Source organism: Phoca vitulina, unplaced genomic scaffold, assembly GCF_004348235.1.
Source record: "Phoca vitulina isolate PV1807 unplaced genomic scaffold, GSC_HSeal_1.0 scaffold18, whole genome shotgun sequence".
NCBI lineage: Eukaryota > Metazoa > Chordata > Mammalia > Carnivora > Phocidae > Phoca > Phoca vitulina.
Genome location: NW_022589721.1, coordinates 31,944,406 through 31,968,040, shown reverse-complemented (window position 1 = coordinate 31,968,040; position 23,635 = coordinate 31,944,406). Strand labels below are relative to the sequence as shown.

At 47.7% G+C, this 23,635-nt stretch overlaps 1 protein-coding gene across 5 annotated transcripts in view; it reads left to right on the top strand.

Moving 5' to 3' along the window:
* Positions 1–23,635, top strand: part of TRAPPC9 (trafficking protein particle complex 9) — a 542,203-nt gene that overhangs the window by 155,858 nt on the left and 362,710 nt on the right. For all 5 annotated transcript variants that reach the window (XM_032415641.1, XM_032415640.1, XM_032415638.1 and 2 more), the window contains one exon: positions 10,910–11,034. In XM_032415641.1, the coding sequence (XP_032271532.1) occupies positions 10,910–11,034 (125 nt within the window). The remainder of the gene's footprint in view (positions 1–10,909; positions 11,035–23,635) is intronic.

Below are 23,635 nucleotides of genomic sequence, written 5' to 3'. Positions count from 1 at the left end.
AGTTTTAAGGATCTTCTATAAGATCAGATCATTTGCAAATAAAGCCAATTTACTTCTTCCTTTCTGATTCAGATGCTTTTTATTCGTCTTGCCTGATGGTTCTGGCTAGGACTTCCGATACTATGTTGAGTAAGATTGTGAGAATGGGCACTTTTGTCTTGTGCCTGATCTCAGAGGAAAAGCTTTCAGCTTTTCACCGTTGAGTATGATAACTGTGGGTTTGTCATATATGGCCTTTATTCTGTTGAGATACATTCCTTCAACATCCAGTTTGAGGGTTTTTATCATGAAAAGATTTTGAATTTGGCAAATGCTTTTTCTGCATCTACTGAGATGATACGAATGTTATCCTTCATTCTGTTAGTATGGCATGTCACATTTATTGACTTGTGTATGTTGAACTGTCTTTGCATCCCAGGGAGAGATCCCACTTGATCATGGTGTATAATCCTTTTAATGTGCTGTTGAATTTGGTTTGCTGATGTTTTCTTGATGATTTTTGCATCTATGTGCAGCAGGGATATTGATCTGAAGTTTTCTGGTAGTGTCTTTGTCTGACTTTGGTATCTGGGTAATAGGGCTGGCCTTGGAAAATGAGCTTGGAAGTGTTCGCTTCAGTTTTTTGGGAGAGTTTGAGAAGAACTGGCGTTCTTTAAATGTTTGGTGGAATTCACCAGTAAAACCATTTTAGTTACCTGTTTTAACCTAGTTTTTGAGCTAATTTTTTAAAAATTTTATTCATTTTAGAGAATGCGCACGAGCAGGGGGAGGGGCAGGAGGAGAGGGAAAGAGAGAATCTCAAGCCGACTCCAAACTGAGCACAGAGCCTGACACAGGGCTCAATCTCATGAACCTGAGATCATGACCTGAGCCGAAATCAAGAGTTGGACGCTTAACTGACTAAGCCACCCAGGTGCCCATGAGCTAATTTTTGTGTGTAGTATTGTGATACACATTAGATGCTCATAAATATTGTATAAGGGAGTGGACATTATAGAATATTTGAAGTATGTCCTAGTTCTAAGTATGAAGTAACTACTAATATTCCGTTCTAATCAGGTAACAGGACTTACATGATCTTTTTCTTGGTTTTTATAAAGCACTGCATAGTTTAGTAAAGTAAGCAATTATAGTGCATGTTTTCCCCTTACAAGTATTTGTGGAGTATCCATTTTATCCCATGTACTGTACTGTTCTGGGGCTTGTCCTGAGGAGTGAGCTGACACCCAGTCCCTACCCTCCAGGAGCTCAGAGTCTGGTGCGGCACTGTCCAACAGCACGCTGCGTGACGGGACAGCGTCCCGTTCTGAGCTGTCCGACAGGGCAGCCACGAGCCGCATGTGGCTTTAATCTTGTGGTGTGGATGGTACATCTGAAGATCTGAAGTTATTATTTGATTTTAATTAAAGGCCCACTATCTAGTGGTTACTGTTAGCACAAGTCTAGTGAGAGAAACCAGCAATTTTACAAATGAATGAAAAATGGCAACTTTGCTAAATGCTAGGTAGGAAAGGTGACCATATCATTGGGAAGGACACAGTTTAAGGGGTCAGGGAAAGCTTTGCTTTGGAAGTGATGATGGAGGTAAGGTTTGGAGAAAGGGCAGGACTGAAGGAGGTAAAAGAGGGTGGGATGGGGAAAACAGTTTTTCACACATGGGTGAAAACCCTGTGGCAGAAAGAGCAAAAGCAGGTCCCGGGAACTTACATTTTTGAACAGTGTGAGTGTATGAGTGAGGGACACATGCACAGTTAGTTCTTGAGAGACTTTACCCACAGGTATTAACACTAATTTGTTGGGGAAGAAAGGTTTTGTGGGATGCTGGGGTGTACTTTTTGATAGCTTCGTAAATTAATGTTCCAAGTGGAAACTGTCAGACATGTAGTTTCTGTGATTTGGCTGGCTGACGAATGAAGAGGTAAGGACATTCCCTGTCTTGTAGGGATGCTCAGTGCTTGAGGACCGCTGTGAAGAGCACACAAAACATTCAGGTTGTACTTTGAATTTCTTGTTTCTCAGGAGAACAAGCACATGGCATGATTTGCCTTGGGACAACACCGCTCTCCCTTTATCATCTCGAGAAAAGGCCTTCTACATCCAGTCTCAAACTGGCAGTACTCTGCTTTTCTTTCCCTGATTTTTATCCTAAGATAACACATGCTAATTGAGCTATTTCTGTGGCTGTCTTGGGAGAAAGGATGTTTGTTTGGGTTTGTTTTAAAGTAGAAATGGAATAACACGTGTAAACAAGGTGTACAAGCTGTGAGACCTGAGAAGAGCCCTTCATCACCCGTTGATGAGTGATGCTGGCAGTCTTGCCCAGGGCTGGAGGCAAGGGTTGGCAGCCCCACAGCTTTGATTCCGTGTCCAGACCCCTTCCCCAATCTGCTTCTGGACAGACACAGGGAATACCCTGCAGTTCGAATCCAGGTCCTCCTATCGCTTGGTCCTTTGGGGACTACCTTCCCCTGTGCGCACAGGGAGAAGGCCTGGGCCTGGGGAAACGGGGGCCATGGATGGTGCCGCAGCTGCTTGGAGAAGGAGAGAGAGGGTGACAGCAACTCCTGCCATCTCGGGTGGGGGCCAGGGTACCACACTCCATCCACTTGTCCCCAAGGTCCTGGCCAAGAAGTTTCCTATTTCCCACCTGGCCCAGCGTGGTGACCAGGAACCCCCCACTCTTCAACCCATTCTGGCATTCTTCTTCTACAGAAAAGTGATTTATTGGTGTTTTTTTTTGAAAATTGTCCTTGGATGATTATTCCTTCATGAAGTCCTTCATTCACAAAATCATTCATTGGTTCCTCTCATGTTGTTAGATGCAGGCTTGTAGCTTGGGCTGCCATGTCACGCAGCTTTAGGGGGCCTGTGCATCCCCGTCCATCTGACTGATGGCCCTGGAGGTTGGCCCTGGACCCCCTGCGTGCCAGGCAGTGGCCTGAGGGTGTGAGGCCTTTCCCATCACTTAGTAACGGAGGAAATGATGAGGCGTATGTGCTCACCCAGCAGATCTTCCTCCATATGCCTCATGCTGGGTGCCGTGATAGGCGGTTTAAGTGCAGACGAAAGATGTGCAGTTGCTGCCCGAGGTGCTTCCGGTCTAGGGGAGAGGTCCGTGCAGGGCACTGTTGTCCATGCCAGGGTCTGTGTGTGCTGACCAGGGGAGCTGCCCGTCTTCGTCAGCGGCATGCAGAGGTGGCCGACTGCTGGGAAGTGTTGACTTCTCTCGAAGGTGTCCAGAGAAGAGAAGGCTGCGCTCGTGGACACACATGTCCGGGCCCTGTCTCCAGCAGCCACGAGCGTCCTTATCTTGGGCTGAGTGTCCCCTGCTTCAGTCTCACCCACTAACCATCTTTAGAGGACACGACTCAGTAATATCCTGATGCCAACAGAACTGTTACATGGATTTAAAGTCCACTCTAGTTGGTCTCCTGTGTGGCCAGGGACTCGAATGGTGTCCCTTTCCAGCAAAGGGAAGCATTGTCATCAGGCTCCAAGGTGGGATCTTACTGGAAATTGGCTCTTGCGGCCTCTTGTCCCCCTTGGGTGTTGTGAGGAGGCCTTGCTGTGGCGTGGATTTCACACTTGCCTCTGAGGGACAGACAGATGCCGTTCTGTGTGGAGTGTGCCTCGTGTGCGGCCGGGTGGAGCCACACCTTGGATCCCTTGGTTGTCTGTGGTTCCTGACTCTCGGATGTGCTCTTTGATGAGCGTTACGTGGTCCTGTCTCTCAGTTTTAGAGGTCATGCCCTGTTCTTTCTCAAATTGCCTGCTCATTTTTGATAGTCTCTTCTTCCTTGTTCTTTTGAGTCCTTCTGATTATTGACAAACATTAATAGCTCATTAACAACTTTCGTGGAAAATCAAACATACACTTACCAAAGGACCCAGCCATTTTTCTCCTGGATATTTAACCCAGAGAAATGAAAGCATATGTCCATCCAGTGACTTGTACACAAGTGTTCAGAGCAGCTTTATTTGTCACAATCAAAAGGTCGAAGCAGTCTAAGTGTTCATAAGTAGGTGAATGAATAAACAAGTTGTCAGAGCCATTCACTGGAATTCTGTTCAATTAAAAGCTTCTACCGTGGATACACATAGTATGTTAGAATTAGCTCTAGATGAGTATGCTGAGCGAGAGAAGCCTGACAGAAAAGAGCGTATAATGTGTCCAATTCCATCTGAATTAACTTCTGGAAAATGCGAACGCCCCTGTGGTAACAGTAGTGCTTATGTGGGGCTAGGAGGAGGCTTGGGGAGGATGGCGGTGGGTAGAGGCACAAGGGTGCACAGGGAAGCTTGCAGTCGATGGATATGTTCACTATCTTGATCACATTGATTGTTTGAGGAATGTCAACTCCCCGAGTTGTATACTTTAAACTTCTGCAGGTTATTCTATGCTGATTACATCTCAGTAAGAATGTTAAAAAGGAAAGGGGCAGAGCTGCAGACTGCCCAGGGTGGGTGTTCACAGGGAGCATCTGGGATGTGGGAGGAGCCAGGCTGTCCCTTAACAGGAACACTAGTGTGGTCCTAGATGCAGGTGGGTGGAGGAGCAGTGATGGGAGAGGGGCTGGTCCTCCCCTCTCCTCTGGTTGCCTCTCTGCTTCTCCTGGGATCGGCTTCTCAGCAGGGAGGGGGCGGGGGAGAGGGTGGTAGTGACTTGGGAGGAGAGGGAGGACTTACTCCGGATATGGTAGGATGCTCAGCGGTGGCGAGAATGGGCCCAGGTGTGTGGTTGTGTGTCTGAAGACAGCCTGCTTGGCACCGTGCGTGGTTTTCCCCCATCGATCTTGGGCTTCAGGTGCCACTGTGGAGAACATAGATGGAGTTAGCCTGGAGTGGGGTCTTGTCAGGTGAGCTTAAGGGGAGAACAGGCAGGGGAATGATGGGTGCTTTCCAGGGAGGGGTCACCAGCTGTGCCCTGGCCAGCAGGCCTGCTGCCTGTCTCGGGGCTACTGGAACGCAGCCACCCCGTGTGTTCACGGATGTCGGCAGCTGCTGGTGCCCATGGCAGAGATCTGTAGCTCACAAAGCCGAGAATACTATCTGATCCTTTAGAGAGGACGTGTCATGCCCTTTGGTTTGACTGTGGAATCTAAGGCTGGAGAAGGAAGAGAGGGAGAGGGCAAGGGGGCTGACGGATGGAGAAAAAGTACAGGGAGTAGATGGGAGCTGCCAGAGGTCAGAGCAGGTGTTGCGGTGGCGGTGTGGGGATAGGTGAGTGTCACTCCGGTAGATGGAAAGCACAGAGCATAGGTTCTACTGAGGAGCTCCTGTCTGTGGGCCTAGGAAAGCAAGCTGGGAACCACCCACACGCTCAGTGGGTAGTTATGAAGCAGCCACGTACATGCAGGTTCCTGAGGCCCTCGAAGGCACAGGGCTGAGTGGAGCCTCCAACAGAGGGAGCCCAGCGTCAAAGCAGGGCTGCCGTGGGAGTGAGGACTGCTTTGTCTGGATGGTAGATGAAGGCCCCTGTTACTACATGAATTTTCTTTCCTAAGCCTATCCTAGAGTTTCTGAGTGAATGAACTCCCTGCTTTTCCTATGGAAATTGAGGATGAGTATTGGCTAATTTCTGAGCCAAATGCTTCTACTCTTTTGGTTTTCTGGAGGATATTTTATGATAGCCAGATACCAGATGGACTTTTTTTTTCTTTTGGCACCCATGGATTTTAAGAATAAAAAATGCATCCTCAAAATATATTCTGCCTGGAAAAGCATATTGACAAACCCCTACTGGGAGATCATTGTCTCTTTCTGCCTTTGAAAATGTATTTTGTTCTAGTTACATCTTATTCCAATCCATGTAACTTGTCATGAGAGAAATTGATGCTCAGCCTTAAGCATTAGATTCTTTTGAAAGTGTGCAAAAATGTGCACATGCCTTGAGATCCACCAGTGGAGATGGATGCTAAGCCATTGTGAGGCTCCTTACAATGGGTTTAGGGTCACGTGGCTTATGGGATGGTACATGGTGGGCCACACAACAGCCTGGCTGGTGAGGTTTCATAGAAGCTCATGTGGGGACAGAAATGTGTGGTTGCAGTTTTGCTGGGTAGACCCAAATCCGACAGTCCTGCGTCCTGCATCCACTTCTGATGAGCTGTGTGGTGTTACTGAGTTATGTTCTCAGACTCTTCAGCTTCATCTACAGAGTCGAGAAAAACAGTGCTCCTTGCAGGGAGTGGGGGACTGTTCGATGGCGTGTGTTGGGGCCCAGGGCCATGCCCAGCACACGTAAACACTGTCACCACCCCTCCCCCCACTACAGCTGTTTGTTGTGACTGCCATTTCTTTCTGCCGCATGGGTCCCCCTTTGAGCTGTCAACCTCTCAAGTTGTCACTGTGGTTGGGATGCAGCTGAATTCAGGAACCTGTTATTTTAGTACACAAAATTGTATTTCTGAATTGCCCACAGAGATGCTCTTAACAGAAAAATTAAGCACTATAAACAGTAACTATGCAGTTCTCTCAAGCTCAGTTTGATTCATTGTGATCTAGCAGACTCATCCCATTCTTAAATACCCCGAGAAATCCACTCCACTCTGGTCCTCCTACTAGGCTGCCTTCGTCTGTTTGTAACTTTTTTGGTCTTGTCTTCCCATTAATTGTCATTCCAATCTGTTCTCTGTTCTATTTGTGATGGCCTGTGTTGGCAGAAAAATTTCCCGAGTGATGAAGCAGAATTTTCTCTCATGCAGCCCAGCCGAGCTGGAGAGCTGCTCGTCCATGGGCATGGGGGTGAGGGGAGGTGGGGGGGGGGGTTTGCTCCTGGAGCACTTGGTTTGCTCATCTCCTCCCTTACACCTTGTGCGGCGGCTCCTCTCCAGCCCCATCCTTGTCTGGGCTCTGGCCTCTCTCCCGACCTTCCAAAGGCTCCTTTCTGTCTCCACTCATATTTACCCGTTACCTGTCTTTTTCATCCTCAGTTGGATTAGAGGGCAGAATAGTCTATAAAGAAGTTGTAGAGAGATTTTTGTAGTCTTTTTCTGAGCTTGAAGATTATAGGTTTTTGAGGTTTCTTTGAAGTTTTGAGGTCTGTGTCCAAAAAGGAGGCACATTTCAGATGTAATTTTCAGCTTTTTTTTTTTTGCTAAGTGCATATCCTAGATCCTTCCAGTTCGAAGACATTGCAGATTTGTATTTTCATGGATTCCCTTGAAGTGGTTCCCATTTTTGAGCCAAGAAAATAGAGGTTCAGAGGGTTGTGTGAGCTGCTCAGATTCTCTCAGTGTGGTGGGAAGGATGGCAGCATGAAGGCCCCATACCTGCGTCTTCATAGCTGTCATTCAAAGGAAGATACCTCCCACCCGCAGCTTCTCCCCCTAGAATTCATAGATGAAATCTCCTACGAAGACTGTGTGTGACCCTTCTGGTATCTTCTGTCTGGATCAGCTACTGTTGATGGGATGCTTCCATTTCTGGCCATGGCTGGATTAGGGCTACCCCTGGTCCCGTCAGAGCCAGCTGGGTGGAGAAGGAACAAGGAGAAGGGGGGAGCCTGGCTTTACGACACCCTCCCCTTGCAGTCCAGGGCTCCAGACCACTTGCAGAAATGGAGACATTAGCATTGTGTTAGTGTGAACAAGGACTGGTATTTCCAAGGCAAAAAAGAACCCGTGTCCTTTGGGAACTAGTGGCATTTGTGTAATTTGCTGATGATGGGAGCTTTCCCTAGGGAAGAGCAGGGTACGCTGTGTCCCAGGCTGTGTGTGAATGTGTGAGTCAGGGTGACACTGATAGTATTTAAAATACTTTTGGGCATCTGGCCTTCACCCATCAGAGGATGACCTAGGGGCTGAGTGACCGTGGTCTTGAGCTCACAGGCAGAGGATGACCTAGTGTCTAGGACAGGTTGCTGACAAGTGTGGGTTTAGGTTTTGCAGTGTATGTGTTCATAATGTGAGCCCCCTTGCAGACTTGCAAGCCCCATAGTGTGGTGGAGAGCTTTTCTAGATAGTGCCCATGGTGCTGGGGGAGTGGACAGTGGGGAGGGGAAGCTCCTTCAGCTGTAACAGCTGTGGGCTGGGGCTTTGAATGATGGGATTTCAACAAACCAAGAGTTGATGGTCGCATGTGACTTTGGGGGTGATGGAGTTTTTGGTAAACATGGGGTGTAAACCGAGTGAAACATTTGGCTCTGTAACTTATTACTTCATTGCCTTAATATTTACTGAGAGTTGACTTGCTAGAGCCTGTGTGAGCTGCTGTGGGAGATACAGCAGTGAAGTGAGAACTGTCTTCAAGGAGCTGATACTCCACTAAGGAGTCCAGGACCTGTGCGTGAGTTGCTCTAATAACACAAGCTGTTTCTGTGGAACAGGCGCCAGGTCCCAGGCGTCGTGACAAACACTTTATATGTAAGAGCTCATTCTTCCAGGCAGTCGTGCAGCTTATGTGTTCTGGTTGCTCCCATTTTAGGGATGAGGAATTTGAAAACTCAGAGAGGTTAAGTAACTTGGTAAAGATTACTCAGCCAGATGGTGTAGAAGTTCCTGGCCCATCTGACGTCCCCGTGGCCCTGCCATGCGGCCTGTCTTCTTGGTAGAGACTACATGCTGTGAGCATGGCCCGTAGGGTGGATGAGGTGTCGGACGCTGAGGAAGAGTTCTTGCTTTCAGCCACAGCGACTAGGGGGACGCACTGCGGAAGAGGCAGCATTTGAACTGACAATTTGGGATATCACAAAGATGGTTGTCAGAGGGAAGAGAATCGGAAATGCACAAAGATGAAGAAACACAGAGCAGAACGGGGATTGACAAGGGATATATTTTGGCAGGACACAAGATAATAAAACTATTGTTAAAAAACTCACTAATTCAGCTGTTTTTTGTTTGTTTGTTTGTTTGTTTTTAGCTAATTGGGAACTCATTTCCACAGTAGACACCTCAGACCTGTCAATTTAAGTAGACTTATGTGCAAATGGAACAGTGTCCCAGAAAGTAGAGGGCCAGGCACACTTAAATGTGAATCCTGACACTGTTCCTTATTTGAAAAATAAGTCAAAATTTTTTTGAAAAAAAACAAAAACAAAAACAGAATTGTGTTTTTAAACTGTTTTATTGAAATTAGAAACAGATTCTGGAGGTGGTGGGGGATGGGTGAAATAGGTGAAGGGGATTAAGGAGGGTCCATGTATCTTGGGCCCTGAGGAATGTAGAGAATTGTTGAATCCCCGTATTGCACACTTGGAACTAATAACACTGTATGTTAATTATACTGGAATTAAAACAATAAATAAAAAGTTAAAACGAAATTAAACGAACACATAGTTTGAGTTGTTATAAGGTAAACCTCTTCAATCCATCACCTGAATCAAATGCCAGAGCATCGCCAGCTGAGTAGCCTCTCATCATCCTTACCCCCAAAGGAAACACTATCCTGATGTTTACTAATCACTAGATAGAATAGTTTATTCTTGCCCATTTATTTAAATGTAAGTTTCTCTTCATGTACAAGTATTCCCATTCTTTGCTTTTCCTTGTAATTTATATGTTGAAGAACCTGGGACATCTGACCCAAAGAGCTTTCTGTAGCATGGGCTTTGTTGCTTGCATGCTTGTGGGTGGGGTTTAACCTGTTCTTCTGTGCCCCTCCCTCCTGCAAATGGGCAGCTAGATCCAGAAGCTTGATCCGGTTCATCTCTGATCCTTCTGGCATATCCGGTGGTGGTCTTGTGTTCTTACCTCACGAGACAGGAAATGTCTGGCTCTTTCTCTTTTTGTGATGTTAGAAATCACTCATGCTCATTGCCTAGGTCAGTGGTTCTCAACCAAGGGCCATTTTGCCCCCACCCTTCCAAGGGACATTTGGCAGTTTGTGGTTATTACAGCCTGGGGGGAGGTTGCTCCTGGCATCTTGTGAGTCGAGGCCAGAGATGCTAAGTCTCCTGCGTGCCCAGCACAGCCCCAACATAAGGAATGTCCAGCCCCACGTCTCCGTAGTGTCGAGGTTGAAAAATCCTGGGCTAGGGGTTGTAAAATAGTATTCCAGTTTTATCCCTTGTTTTTCATTTTGTTAGAATACTTTTATAAAGATATATGTTGCCTTATTATTTGGTCATTGAGCTGTGCAGTTCAAATAAGAAATAGAGTTTAAATGCTTGATTCTTTTTTTTTTTAAGATTTTATTTATTTATTTGAGAGAGAGAGAATGAGAGAGAGAGAGAGAGCATGAGAGGGGGGGAGGTCAGAGGGGAGAAGCAGACTCCCCGCCGAGCAGGGAGTCCGATTCGGGACTTGATCCCAGGACTCCAGGATCATGACCTGAGCCAAAGACAGTTGCTTAACTGAGCCACCCAGGTGCCCATAAATGCTTGATTCTTTTATTCACCAGTTTTCAGGAAAATGAGTAGATTCTTAACCTCCACGGGGAGCCGTTTACTTTTTGAAAAAATTACTGTGAACACATGGATTAAAAAGGGATTTAAATTGGATCTGTTAACTATGGATTTAAACCTACTTGAAGAATGTCAATCAGTTGCAATTACTATCACTCTTCAAGTTTGAACTGTCTCCTCTTTAGCCGGTGGGAGCCTCTCGAATCGGGTGCAGAGGCTTTTGACACCACCCTTGTAGTCTTGGTTTCCTTGCTCTCCCGTGGAAGGAGAGGTTCAAAGCTCATCTGTCCATTTCCTGCCACTGAGTTGGCATCCTTGGTTTCTTTGAGAAGCCCTGGTTTCTTTTCACTAAAAGGGTGAGTGATAATTCGGGACCACAGTCTGGACATCAGGGATGCTCATTATTCTGTGTTGGTCATTGTTTCTCCGTCTTTTTTTGGGATCCACCTGTAAAATTGTCTGCTTTCCTTTTGTTCAAAACCAATGGTTGAACTCAAGTTCAGGAAAACAGATTTAAAGTACCCTATATTATCTATGTGCTAACATCTTGAAATTTTGCTCTTCTAGATGGAATCAGTGTGAGTGGCTTTCCACTGTGCAGTCCCTTCCGACAGGTGGTTAGGCCTCGAGTGGAGAGCAAGCCCGTGAACCCACCTGAAGGCAGCAAGCCGGGGGACCCGAGCCACGTGAAGGTGAGTCCGTCTGCTCGGCGGCTTGGTGTTCATGGTTTCCGCCACGCCTTCAGAGGCGAAGTGTTGGGTGTTTTTCGGAAAGGGAAGGATGCATGTGTTAACAGAATCGTGTTCGTGGGGAGCTGGTGTTTCAGTATTTTCCATTCTGTGGAATGTTCTGGAAAGCAGTTACAGTGCAGCTTCCGTGGCTGTGTTGTTGCTAACTCTCTGTTCCATGAAATACTGGGAATTTGGGGGTTGAGTCAAGGAGTACAGTGATTAAAGTGGAAAATTTCCTACCTTTTCCCTGATCATTGAAAAGTGTATTTATTGCCTAATCATTCTCAGTTCAGGTATTCATCTCATAAACTTAAGCCTTTGGGAGCTCCTTCCACTAATTGGTTTCTAAGCCCTGAGGAAGACTGAGTGAGTATACGACATCCGTGCAGAGGTTCCTTAGGGTTTCTGGTGGGGTAGAGACTGCTGTTTCCAAGGGCCCTAGGAGAGGCCTGAACTGGAGCTTGAAGCTTTGGGGACAACTTCAGTATTTGGGAAAGCTCTGCTTGCCCACACCCACCCAGGGACAGGGCGTAGTGAGAGGACCAGAGGTTCACAGCGACGGTGGGGGTACAAGCAGCAGGGTCACCAGGATGACTTGTCAAGTCAGCACGTGTTGAGGCCCAGCCTTGTGAGGTACATGCCAGCGTGTCCGAGGGGCCGTGACTGGTGAGACCCAGCAGGAGAGCTTGGCCATGCTGGTTGTGAGTCTGGCACAGCGAATCTGGAGCATGGATGCTCTCTGAAGTGAGGTCAGGGCAGGAGGGAAACAAGCTGCTTTTCCTTGACTGAGGTCCTGTCCGTGGATGGCAGTTACGAGGAGGTAGGTTTTAGGGGAGCGTCTTGTCCACTGAGGGCCATGCAGGGGAGTGGTGCAGCCGGGAGCTGTAGCCGCAGGCGTGCTCACACTGTAGCTTGATTGCTGGGCGTCAGGGCTCCCCTGTGAGCCAGCGGGGCTGGGGTGTGGGACGATGCTTCCCACCAGAGGAAGGAAGGCAGGAGGCGTGCAACAGCACTCAAGCCTGGAACCACAAAGCACTGGATTTGTGGCGAAGCTGGAGCACTGCCGTCCTCGTGGGCCCTTGGGTGTGACATCCCCTGGAGCCTCCTGATGGCCAACCCTGGACGGGTAGCCGTTCTCCTGCCCAGGCCCCTCGGCACTCCGGCTTCCCTCTGCGGTTCAGCTCCGCGGCCATGTGGCCTTCCCCACGGGGCACTCTTGGAGTTGGAGGCCCAACTTCAAAATCCAGGAGGTCGTAATTCAGTCTCTCGGGTACTGTGGCCTCAGCTGTGCTTTCTTGAATCGAGCGTCGCAAGGCTGAATGCGTTGTTTCTTGGATGATGATAAATGTATATAGATGTAGATGAGCGTGAGTGTCCTGACATGTACTCACTGAAACATGTTACCATCTGCTGAGGACATCCTGTGTGTCAGGCACGTGTAGAAATTGTCCTTCTACATTCTTACGACAACTTCTTGAGTAGATGGTCTCCTCTAAAGAGAGGCCCGTGGCTCCCAGGTCATGTGACATCTGTCCGCCACTCCAGTCCCTCTCCATTGTACTGTGACACCGTCTTTCCCTGTACCCTCTCCTGAATTTTGCTTATGAATAGCCTCAATGTCTCTTTTTAAAAATTGTAATTCCAGTGTAGTGAACATACAGTGTTATATTAGTTTCAGGTGCACAATACATGGATTCAGCAATTCTGTAATTACTCTGTGCTCATCATGACAAGTGTACTCTTCATCCCCATCACCTGTTTTCCCCACCCCCCACCCCACCCACCTGCGCTCTGGGAACTACCAGTGTGTTCTGTATGGCTAAGAGTCTGTATCTTGGTTTGCCTCCCTTTCTTTTTTTCTTTTTCTTTTTTTCCTTTGCTCATTTGTTTCTTAAATTCCACATATGAGTGAAATCATAAGGTATTTCTTTTCCTGACTTATTTCACTTAGCATTATACTCCCTAGCTCTGTCCATGTTGTTGCAGATGGTGAGATTTCATTCTTTTTTATGGCTGAGTAATATTCCATTGTGTATATATATATATATTATATATATCACATTTTCTTTATCCATTCATCTGTCGGACACTTGGGCTGCTTCCATCGTTTGGCTGTTGTAGATAACGCTGCAGTAAATATCAGGCTGCATGTATCCCTTTAAATTAGTGTTTTTGTAGCTTTTGGGTAAATACCCAGTGCGAGTTGCTGGGTCGTAGGGTTGCTCTAGTTTTAACTTTTTGAGGAACCTCCATACTGTTCTCCAGAGTGGCTGCACCAGCTTGCATTCCCACCAACAGTGCGTGAGGGTTCCCCTTTCTCGCCAACATCTTTGTTTCTTGTGTTGTTGATTTTAGCCATTCTGACAGGTGTGAGGTGATATCTCATGGCAGTTTTGATTCGCATTTCCCTGATGATGAGTGATTTTGAGCATCTTTTCAGGTGTCTGTTGGCCATTTGGATGTCTTCTTTGGAGAAATGTCTGTTCATGTCTTCTACCCATTTTTAATTGGATTATGTATTTTGGGGGCTGTTGAATTATATAAGCTCTTTATATATTTTGGGTACCCCAATTCCTGCATCCATGCCCTTAGGATTTGGCCCCCACTGGACTTTGGCGTTCAGTTTCCGTGTCTCAGCACTTTGAAGTATACCCATCACCCACATGAAAGCTTCTGCCACTTTCCTCAGAGAGCCTGGGGGCCCTCCTCAACTAGTTTCTTACCAAGAAAACTGAAAGGAAAAGAACTAGCATTTGTGAAGTGTGTTCTGCAGGCCAGGAGCTCTGCTGGGTGCTAAACACTCACACGTACACCAGCTGGGCAAACACCCTACTAGGTAAGTAGGAAACAGGTTTACGGAGGTTATGTCACTCGCCCAAGGTCATAGGGTTAGCAGGTGGGGCATTAAGGGTCTGAATCCATGTTCCTTCTACTAACCTTACCCTGGGGTTGGACCCTGAGTCGGACAGGCTCCTCTGTGTGGAGGACAGCACTGAGGTGACAGACACTTGACATCGGCGGGCGGGAAGGGGTGTGTGGGCATTCACAGGCACGCAGGAACAGCCCTCTTTCTTCGGAGGCCTCGTGGTGCTGGTAACCAATGAAGTGAGGCAGTTTTTCCTGGTTGTGGAGGTGAGTCTTCTGTGGTTCGGTTGTACTCCTGGGGAGTGGGCGGGAGTTGTGCTGTGGGGGCATCTGTCACCTGGGCTTCTTGGCTCTGCTGAGCTTGTTCCCCAGTTCTGCTCCCAGAGCAGGAATAACGTGACCTAATTGGAAATGTGCTAAACCTGTAAAATTATCGCCGAAGAATGGTGTAGTCATGGAGACCAGTAATTCAGTGAAAGCAGCTTCTAGGGAGCCCCTGCAGAAGTGGGAGATGGCACCATGTGTTTCTTGAGATTTCCCAGAAAGGTTGCTTCCCCTGTTCCACCAGCTCTGACTGTGTCTATCCGTGTTCGTGACTGGTTTTCCACGCACCGCCGCGCACCAACGTGAAGAATTTCTAGGGTTGAGACGAGGTGTGTGAAGTGGCTGCATGTGAGAAGTAGTATTCCTACCAGTCAGTTTACATAAGGCCTCTCCTGACCCTCAGTTTCCCATCTGTAAAATGGAGTAACCTTCCTGTGTAGGGTATTTGGGAGGTTTAATGTCAGAGCTTGGCAGGGGGAAAAAGCTGGACCAAATCAAGAAGTAATAACAAACAGACTTTATTCTGGTAAATTAAAAGAAAAGATTTGATTAAGTGAGTCCTGCTGGTTAAAAGGGAGCAGCTGGGGATGGGTGGGGTCCGGGGGTCACTGACTGGAGTAGGTCGTTTGCAGTTACTCCTGCTTAGCCCGGCTTCCCCAGGGTTGGCGAGGCGAGTACTGACCCCTGAGTTAGAGCCTGTGTGCACTCAGTGTGGCAGCAGGACTGGAGCGGCCAGGGCTCCACCGAAGCCCTCCCGAGGCACCAGGACCTGGGCTGGCCTGCCGTGGGCTGGCGGAGTGAGTGGGAGGCTTCTCCCCTGAGTGGGCCTGTGCTGAGTGTATCAGTGAGGGTCCCCACAGCCCTGCCTGTTGGGAGCGTCCAGCTTCAGCCTCCAGGGCTGGACTACACAGCAAATGTGGGAGCTGGCTGAGCTCTGGCTGCTAACCACGGCCTGCCCTCCGCCGACAGCATGCTCCGTGCACACCCCGTGCCTGCAGAAGGCCTGCTGGAGAACTCGGGAGTCCTAACCAAAGCAAGTTTGCGAGAAGGGGCGGGAACGGGCCTGCTTCTGGGCTCTGTGCGTATCTGGCTCCTGGGAGCTTGTTGGTGCATGCCCGCCCTGGTCAACAACATCTTATCTTTAAAAATCCTAGAGAATAGGTGTGATGGCTGTAGCCGCCCTGGCGGCAGCTTCACCCCGGGGCTCCTCTGCCGGGAGCCGGGTATCATGCTGGCTGCTTTCCGTGGAAGCTTGGGTTTGAGCTGCAAGCTTGGTGCTCATGCACCTTCACTTCCTCTGTTCTCGCCGCTGCCCTGACACCCTGCACAACCCAGCCCCTGTCCCAGTCACCCACTCACAACACCCGAGCCTTGCTTTCCTGACCTGCAGTTTGGGGAGAAAATCTGTTCTCCCACTCGGTTGTTAGTGAAGAGCCATTGAAGGACTATTTGGACAGCTTGCGTAGGAGGAACAACAGTGGGGGTTGCCTGAGTTGGGGAGTGCAAGGGTGTGCTGAAGGCTCGTCCAGGGCCTTCCTGGTTAGGGAGCAGCAGAGCCCCCCAGCCTGGACCCTGCCCACCTCTCCCACACGGGCCGGTGTTCTGTCGCGTGGACTTGCCAGGCTGGGCCCCACCTCACGCTTCACCTTCGCACCCCCCTTCCCCCCCCCACACGTGCTGCAGGCCGCCACCTCGTCCCAGGAGCCTCCGCAGGGACTCTGCTCCGTTGCCCTGGCCACATGCTTGCTGTCCTGCTGCCTTCGTGCTCTGTGGGGTCCCGCCAGCATGTCCGTCCTGCCAGAGCCTCTCCTCCTGCCGCTGTCCCGTCTCCAGGCCGAGCAGAGCGCCCCGCACACAGCGAGTGTTCCAGAAGTAGTTGTGGAGTGAACTGACGCACAAACATGTTCTGACAATTTGGGGCAAGGCTCTTGCTGGACAAGAGGCTGAGTCGGAGGAGGCCAGCTGCAGTTCTTTTTCCCCGGCTTCCACGGGAGGCCACTCTGGAGTGGAAGTGAGCATGGGGAGCCAGGGGAGGCTGTCCTCATGGAGCTTAGACAGTTGCACGTCCGGACCCCTGGTTCCCTGGGCCCAGGGCCTTGACGTCCTGGTGGCACGTGGCCAGGGGTGATCTGCTGCTGCTCCCACCTCTGAGGGGTTTTTTTGTCTTTTGGTTCTGTGGCTCTGTTCTCTGGGGAACTGGGACTGTTGAAGAGGGCCACGAAACAAATCTCAATTTCAAAGGATTCTCATTTTGCAAAGTATATTCTCTGACAGTAATGAACTTGGAATCCAATAACTAAATCTTTGAGGATTTTTCAAATGTTTGGAAACAAAATGACACACTTACAAAGAGCCCATGGGCCAAAGAAGAGAGAACAAAATAAAAATAGAAAGTATTTTGACACAAGTGAACATGAAAGCACAGTGTAGTATCTGGGCGCTGCTAACGCAGTGTTTGCTTGGGCACGTGGCGTACTTGAGGCCTGCCTTGGAGGAGGAGGAGGTTCTCAAGTCGAGACCCCTGCTTCAACTTTAAGAAAGTAGGAAAAATGGAAATTAAACCTACCATAAACAAGGAAATAAAGATCGGAACACAAAGCAATGAAATCAGAAACGAAAACCCTAATAGAGACAAGGAAACCAAAAGCTTGTTTTTTGAGAAAAATGAATGAAATTTAGCAACTTGCAGCCAGCGCAATGGGAGAGAAAGACACGATAGAAGACAGGGGCAGAGGAGGTGGCATCGCTCCAGACTCTATAGAGAGGGAGAAGGTAGAGCGTTGTCGTGAGCAGCTCAATGCCCGTAAATCTGAACACCGACATGAACTAGACCAAATCTTTGGAAGACCCAACACAACAGAGCTTACAGACAGGGCTGTTCTCAGTAGCTGTTTCTGTGTCCATTATGGAAATACAGAAACAGAATTTTTGGTTAAAACCCTCACCATAGAGCAAATCAGGCCTGGGTGGCTTCACTCCTGCATCTCACCAGACATTGAAGGAGGATGAATAGGAGTTTTACCTAAACTCTTCTTTCAGGGAGCTTGAAGGTGGGAATACTCCTGACCCATTCTGTGAGGTCCGCACTGCCCTGAAGGCAAAGGCAGACAGAGTTGAAAACAGCAACGAAGACTCCTGAGCACCATTTTAAGTAACGTGTTAGCATATTGGATTCCACAATATGTAAAATACTGAGGAGTAGGGTTTATCTGAGGAATGCGAGGTTGGTTTGATGTTAGAAAGCCGACAAATGTAGTTCTTTATATCAACAAACCAAGAAAGGAAAACTATGCGAGCATCTTACTGGAGAAGCAGCATCTGACAAGGTACAATGTGGGCTCCTGATAAAACTCTCAGCAAACTAGAACTAGAAGGGCACTTCCTCAGCCCGATCCCATGCACGCTTCGCCTCCCGCTGTGCTTCCGGGTGACCACGCACCGCTCCTGGCTCCACAGCCGTGCCCGCTCACACTGCTCCTCGCTGGCGCTGGCTGTCCCCTTGGATTGGAGGTTCCTTCTCCATACCTTGGGTTCTGGGCCTGTTCCCAGTCCTCTTGTACGGCCACGCTTTGCTGTTAATGTGTCTGTCCAGCCTTCACCCAAGTAGAGCCCGGCACTCCTTCCCTGTCCCCACCTGCTGCCTGCTCCCACCTCCATTGTCATTCTGTGCATATGTCCCCAAGTTCCTGGAATAGAAGCTCCTCACGGCTGCGGGGTGTTCCCTGCCACCTGGCAGAGCGCTCAGCCTTCAGTAGATTGCTCTTGATCCACATGGTCTGGGTTATAGTTCAAATATTCCCTCTCCTTGGGAATTCTGTCTTCTATGAAGAGATTTGCGTCGTGTGGCAAAGCAAGACTGTAAAGTTAAATTCTTCTCCATCATAGTAAGGTTTAACTCTGGGATTCTTCAGAATCCCAACACATTCAGATGATATCTTACATCATGTTAAATGTTTTGTATTGCTTCAGCTTTTATAATAAAGAACTATAAACTATATAAAGAAATGTGGGATGTTCATAAAGTTCTTATGCACTCTTATATTTTAGTAATTGTGTTTATAAATGGACTGATTGGAAGCATCTGCTTAAGAAACAGTCTTTTTTTTTTTTTTTAACTTGAATACATTTGCTACGTTATGCAAAGAGCATATTTTCTTAAGCAGTGTTATGGGTGAGAAAAGGTTCCATGAGCCTTTTGGGGCCTGGGGTAGCAGAATTAAGGTTCCCTTCATCTGGGAGGAGAAAGCATATTAGGCCATTGGTTCATGGTCATGTACTCGCTCAAGGACGTGGAGCGTGCTGGCCGGAGCGTCTTGGGATGTGACGCCGGGGAGATTTAGCACTTGAAGCGGTATTACAGATTACTTCTCTCATGCTCCCACCTCACAGTGTGCAAGTGGAAGTCACTGCACAGCTCTGGAAGATTAAGTAACATGCCCAACGGCAAGCAGGTACACAGTAGAAGTTAAAATTCAAAGCCCGATGTGTCTGAATCCAAAGCTTGGGCTATTTCTACAATATCCTTCTGCCTCTTCATATAATTTCTAAGTCTCCAAACTTATTAGGGAGCACAAAACATTCTCTATTGATTTAAGCCATATTTATAGAGCAGTGAGTATAAGCTTTTTGCCTGTCTGACCTTCCATTTCAATCTGTAAAATGTGGATAATAAGACTTCTTCCTGGGCTGTTGTAAGGAGGAAAGTGTCTGCTATTAGCCTTGGTAGATAAGAAAAGCTTACAAAATGGCCAATCCAATTCAGTTCCAAATTATTCCTAATCTGTCCCAGTAATAGATGGAATTTCTTTCTACAAAGTGAAGCATAAAAGCTTCAAGGAATCCTTTAATCTGCTCAACTCCTCTAAAACTTAATAAGAAACTCAGCAGTAAGAGAAGTGGAAGAGTCTACTGCATGTGGAATTCTGAAACAAATGTCAAGGAGAGGTTGGAAGAATGTTCGTTGAGGTTCCGTAACACCTGTGGGACTTCTGTCTGCTGTGGTGACGCTGCTCTGAACGCCCGTAACTGTTTATCCGCCCTGTTCACTGGACGACTGTTGCATGTCCAGTTCTGGATGGCGGAGGGGGTGTGTGTGCGTGCGTGCGTGTGCACGCGTGTGCACAGGACGAGGTCCTGGAGCTCACCTTCTGAGGGAAGGGACAAACAGCAAACGGACATGTCAGCTTATGAAGAGTGCTCCCTGGAAAGTGAAGGCGGTGATGGGCTGAGGACTGCTTGCTGGTTTGGGTAGAACCATCAGCAAGGGTGTTTCTGCAGAGAGGCCGTAGATGCTGTCGGAGAGAGTTAAATAGTGTGTGAGGGACGGTTTATTGTACTGAAGTTGGGATGTTGTTTGGAATATCAACATCAACTGCCAAAGCGTTTATTATATACAAGCCCCTTCCCCCTGTAGATGGTTAGTCAAAGCTAAGGATGATCCCTTATTGATCTTTGCATTTTCAGCTCCTGATACAGGGACGGACACATGATATGCTCTCAGTAAATGTTGAATGAATGAGCAAGAAAGACAAAGAAATAGCTCCTAAAAAGTTGCTGTATTCTCTCAATTCCTTTTGCTATTAATTTTTTGCTACATTGGTGGGTAAACATGAGCACATATACGAATCACCCAGGGGCTTGTTAAAAGTGGTGCTGGCCCCCGGCCGCAGAGTTTGTAATTCAGTAGGTCCGGATGGGGGCTGGGAGCCTGCCTTTCTCACGAGGTCACAGGTGACGCTGCTGCTGGTGTGGGGACCATGCTTGGAGAACCGCTGCCTTAAGGTATGGAGTATTTGTTTTTTTTTTTTAATTGCCTTTTTTTTTCCCCCCAGTCTATAGGACTGGACCGTAAGTATCACTAAGAATAGATCTGACCTTCCTCAAGTGACTCCTAGATTAGCTCGTGGTGAGCTCTCAGCGCGGTCTGAGGGACCTCGGTGACTGATCCGTAGTACCTGGATTCCTGGGAAGGCGTTTTCATGAACACTTATGATAAAATCTGAACAGAAGCATACAATTAATAGATTTAATAATCTACACATTAAAATGCTTATTTTGGGGAAAGTTCAGAAACCCCCATTTAGGAAATCCATAAGCCTGCCTGATTCTAGTCCAGGCCTTTCCACAGGTTGAGATTCATGGCACCGATGGGGATTCTCAGAGCTGGTGGAAGGGCAGTCCTCTGTCCCAGGTCATAGGCGAGCAGGAGACAGCAGGATATGAGCACGTGTTACTCATAAGGTGGTTGGGACGGAGTTCACTGACTTTTCAGGGGCTCAGCTCTCAGTGGTTATTTTAAAAGGTGCCTGGGGAAAAGCAAGGCAGGAACTTGGGCCTGGAACCCTAAGCTCAGGACCTTATCTGAGTGCGCAGACTCTGGGTGTGAGCAGGTCACCTACTGTGGGATGTGTAGACAGCAAGTCAAGAGCAGTAGCTTTTCTCATCACCTAGTCTTGTGAGCCTCAAAACATACGAAATGCTGAGGAGTAAATCTGACACAAGATGTGTGGGATCTGTGCCCTGAAACGGTAAGGAAGGGGAGGGAGGTCAGAAGAAGTGGGGAGCATGGAGAAAGGGGCCTGCAATTCAGAGGCTGCTTCTGGGCCCTATCGGCGCTTCTTTGTGACACGAATTGGTGTTGAGAGGGCGAGGGGAAGTCCCAAGTCTGGTTGTGAGGTTTGGCCTGAGGTGCGGGATATAGGAGGAATGGGCAGCAGGAGCCCATTCCAGAAAGAGCTTTCTGTCGGGATGGCTGCGCACCAGGTGGGTCAGGGCTCCTGGGTGGACTCCTCTTACCCAGCAGTACTCCGTCCATCCGTTAGCCCTGTTCGCCCTGAGGTTTAAGATAGGCCATGTAGCGTACTCAGGGCTTAAAATCCCTGATCTCCAAATAGGCCATGATGTGGCAGTCTTAGAATTTAAGTTCTTAATCTTATGATTGCCTCTGGATCACAGCACTTAAACAGTATTCTATATTAATGAGATTTACATAACCTTTTTATAGATGCTGTTAGTGATGGATGTTTTTGATCTTTGTAGCTAGTGTAGTTTGGCGTTCATTTTCTTGCTGGGCTAAAAGTAAATGAACACATTGACTGTGGCCTTCAGGATGTGACTTCATGGATTGTGTGACAGAAGCCACTTCCTTTGAGCACTTGTGGTTATTGAGTAACTTCCCATTGTTTCTGATAGTCTTTGTATCTTCTGAATACCAGTGATACCTTGTTTAAGCCCTGGTAACACTAAGAATTTTCTAGTCCACGGAATTTTGACATTGGTCATAGTAACAGACTTCACAAGTGCTACTTAACGCCGTCACTTCTGCATCTAGTGTGAGTGTTGGTACATGCTTTTCCTTTCCGCCATAGATGAATTTTGAATTTCTTTCATCAGCTCTTTCCATTAGGTTTGTTCACGCTCTTCTCCCAAACCCCTGGCATCTGGCTTAAATTCTCGGCATGTCGATGAAGACTTTCTCTGAGCTTTTCTGTGACTCTTCTGCCGATGAGCTCAGATCTTCACCACCCCGCCTTCCCCTTTCTCACCGGGTTGGACATTACCAGGCACCTAACTTACCCCCAGGTGCCTCTTCTCTCTCCTCCTTTGATAGAGGTGCGATAGGGGGCTTCTCCTGTTTCTTTCTGTTCTGGCCTCCCGTGTGATGCTTCTGTCACTGCCAGAACCTGGTCAGCCAGGCAGTGTCCTGCAGATGCCCCCTCACCAGTGGCTCTTGGCCCAGCGTGCTCCTCCGCGGCCACTCACACCCACTGCTTCAGTTGAGCCTTCTTGCCTCCAGCTGCATTCCCTTGGTGTTTTTCAAATGGCCTCGTCTCTCTTCCATCAGCTCTTCCCCCAAGTGCTGATTTTTTTTTTTTTAAATCTCTTTCTGTGAGAGAACTTAGTTTATCGAACGAAGCCCCAAGTGACCGTTGTCATTCTCAGTAGGCCCTCACATAGGCGTAAGCGGTGAGCGCTGCTGCCATCCCCACTCACCAACACCGGGAGATCCGTGGAGCATGGGCACATTCAGACAGACAGACATTTTTTATCATTACAGAAACGGTGCCAGCAAAAAGTAATTCGATCATGCAGTTGAGACAAGCAGAAATAAAAGGAGTGAAGTTGCACTTCCCCACGGCCCAGAGAACCCCAGTGGGAACCCAGAGTGCGTATCCTCCTGGGTTGTTTTATTGTTCATGTGTGGATACGTGTGGATGTGTTTTCATGAACATGCATGCACAAATACTTGGGCATGTTCTTATAAGCATGCATACATGAATACCTGTGCATGTTTGTTCCTAGATCAAAATTAGGTCACTGTGTTTTATAACTTTGTTCAATTAATTCCATTCCATTTTTTATTTCAGTAAATTTTCATTGCCTCTACTATGCAGGAAATATTCAAATTTGCCTCATATGATCCCCAAGTTCTGTTTTAACTAACTAGTCCAAACCAGAATATAGTCTGGGATTACTCATTGTATCTGGTCCGTGTGTCACTTGTTTGTCTTAATCTAGCACTTTTTTTTTTTTAAATGCTTGTTGAAGAGACCAGGCCATTCGTGCTACCTTCTGGATTTGTCTACTTGCTGCCCCACAGCATTACTCAATTTCTCTATTCTGATTTCCTGGAAACTACCAATTGTATGTAAAGACTTAATGGATTCAGATGAAACATTTCTGGCTAGGACACTTCATTGGTGAAGTTGGTACTTCAAATTGTATCACATCAGAGACGCCCAGTATCTGGCTTTCAGCCATCAGTGAGGTTGAGATTGACCCCTGGAGTGGGCGATGGTGGTCTGAGCCCACCATGTTCTTCCTCTTGCCACTAGAGAATATTCTGCACGTTGGTACTTGAGCAGTAATATGGATGCATCAATCATACATCTAATGGTTTTAAAATCAGTTGATCATCCTTGCCTGATTTAATGTCATTAAGATTTTATGAAATGTTTTTCTATATTATGTCTCTACTCTGATCAAGTGGCCTTCTCCTGTAAAGTAGCACTTTTAGCTCAACTACAGGGCTGTTCAATTACTCCGAAATACAGTGCCTACCAGGAACAAACAAGATGCTTCTGTTTTCCTTTTAATCTTTAATTTCATGTTAAGGAATTGTTTATAAACGTCTTCAAATGGTGAGAAATTAGTTTTTTTTTTAAAGATTTTATTTATTTAGAGAGTGTGAGTTGGTAGAGGAGCAGAGGGAGAGGGAGAATCTCAAGTAGACTCCACGCTGAGCATGGAGCCTGATGCGGGGCTTGATCTCACGACCCTGAGGTCATGACCTGAGCTGAAATCAAGAGTGGGACGCTTAACTGACTGAGCCACCCAGGAACCCCTGGTGGGGAATAATATCTTTATTTCCCTC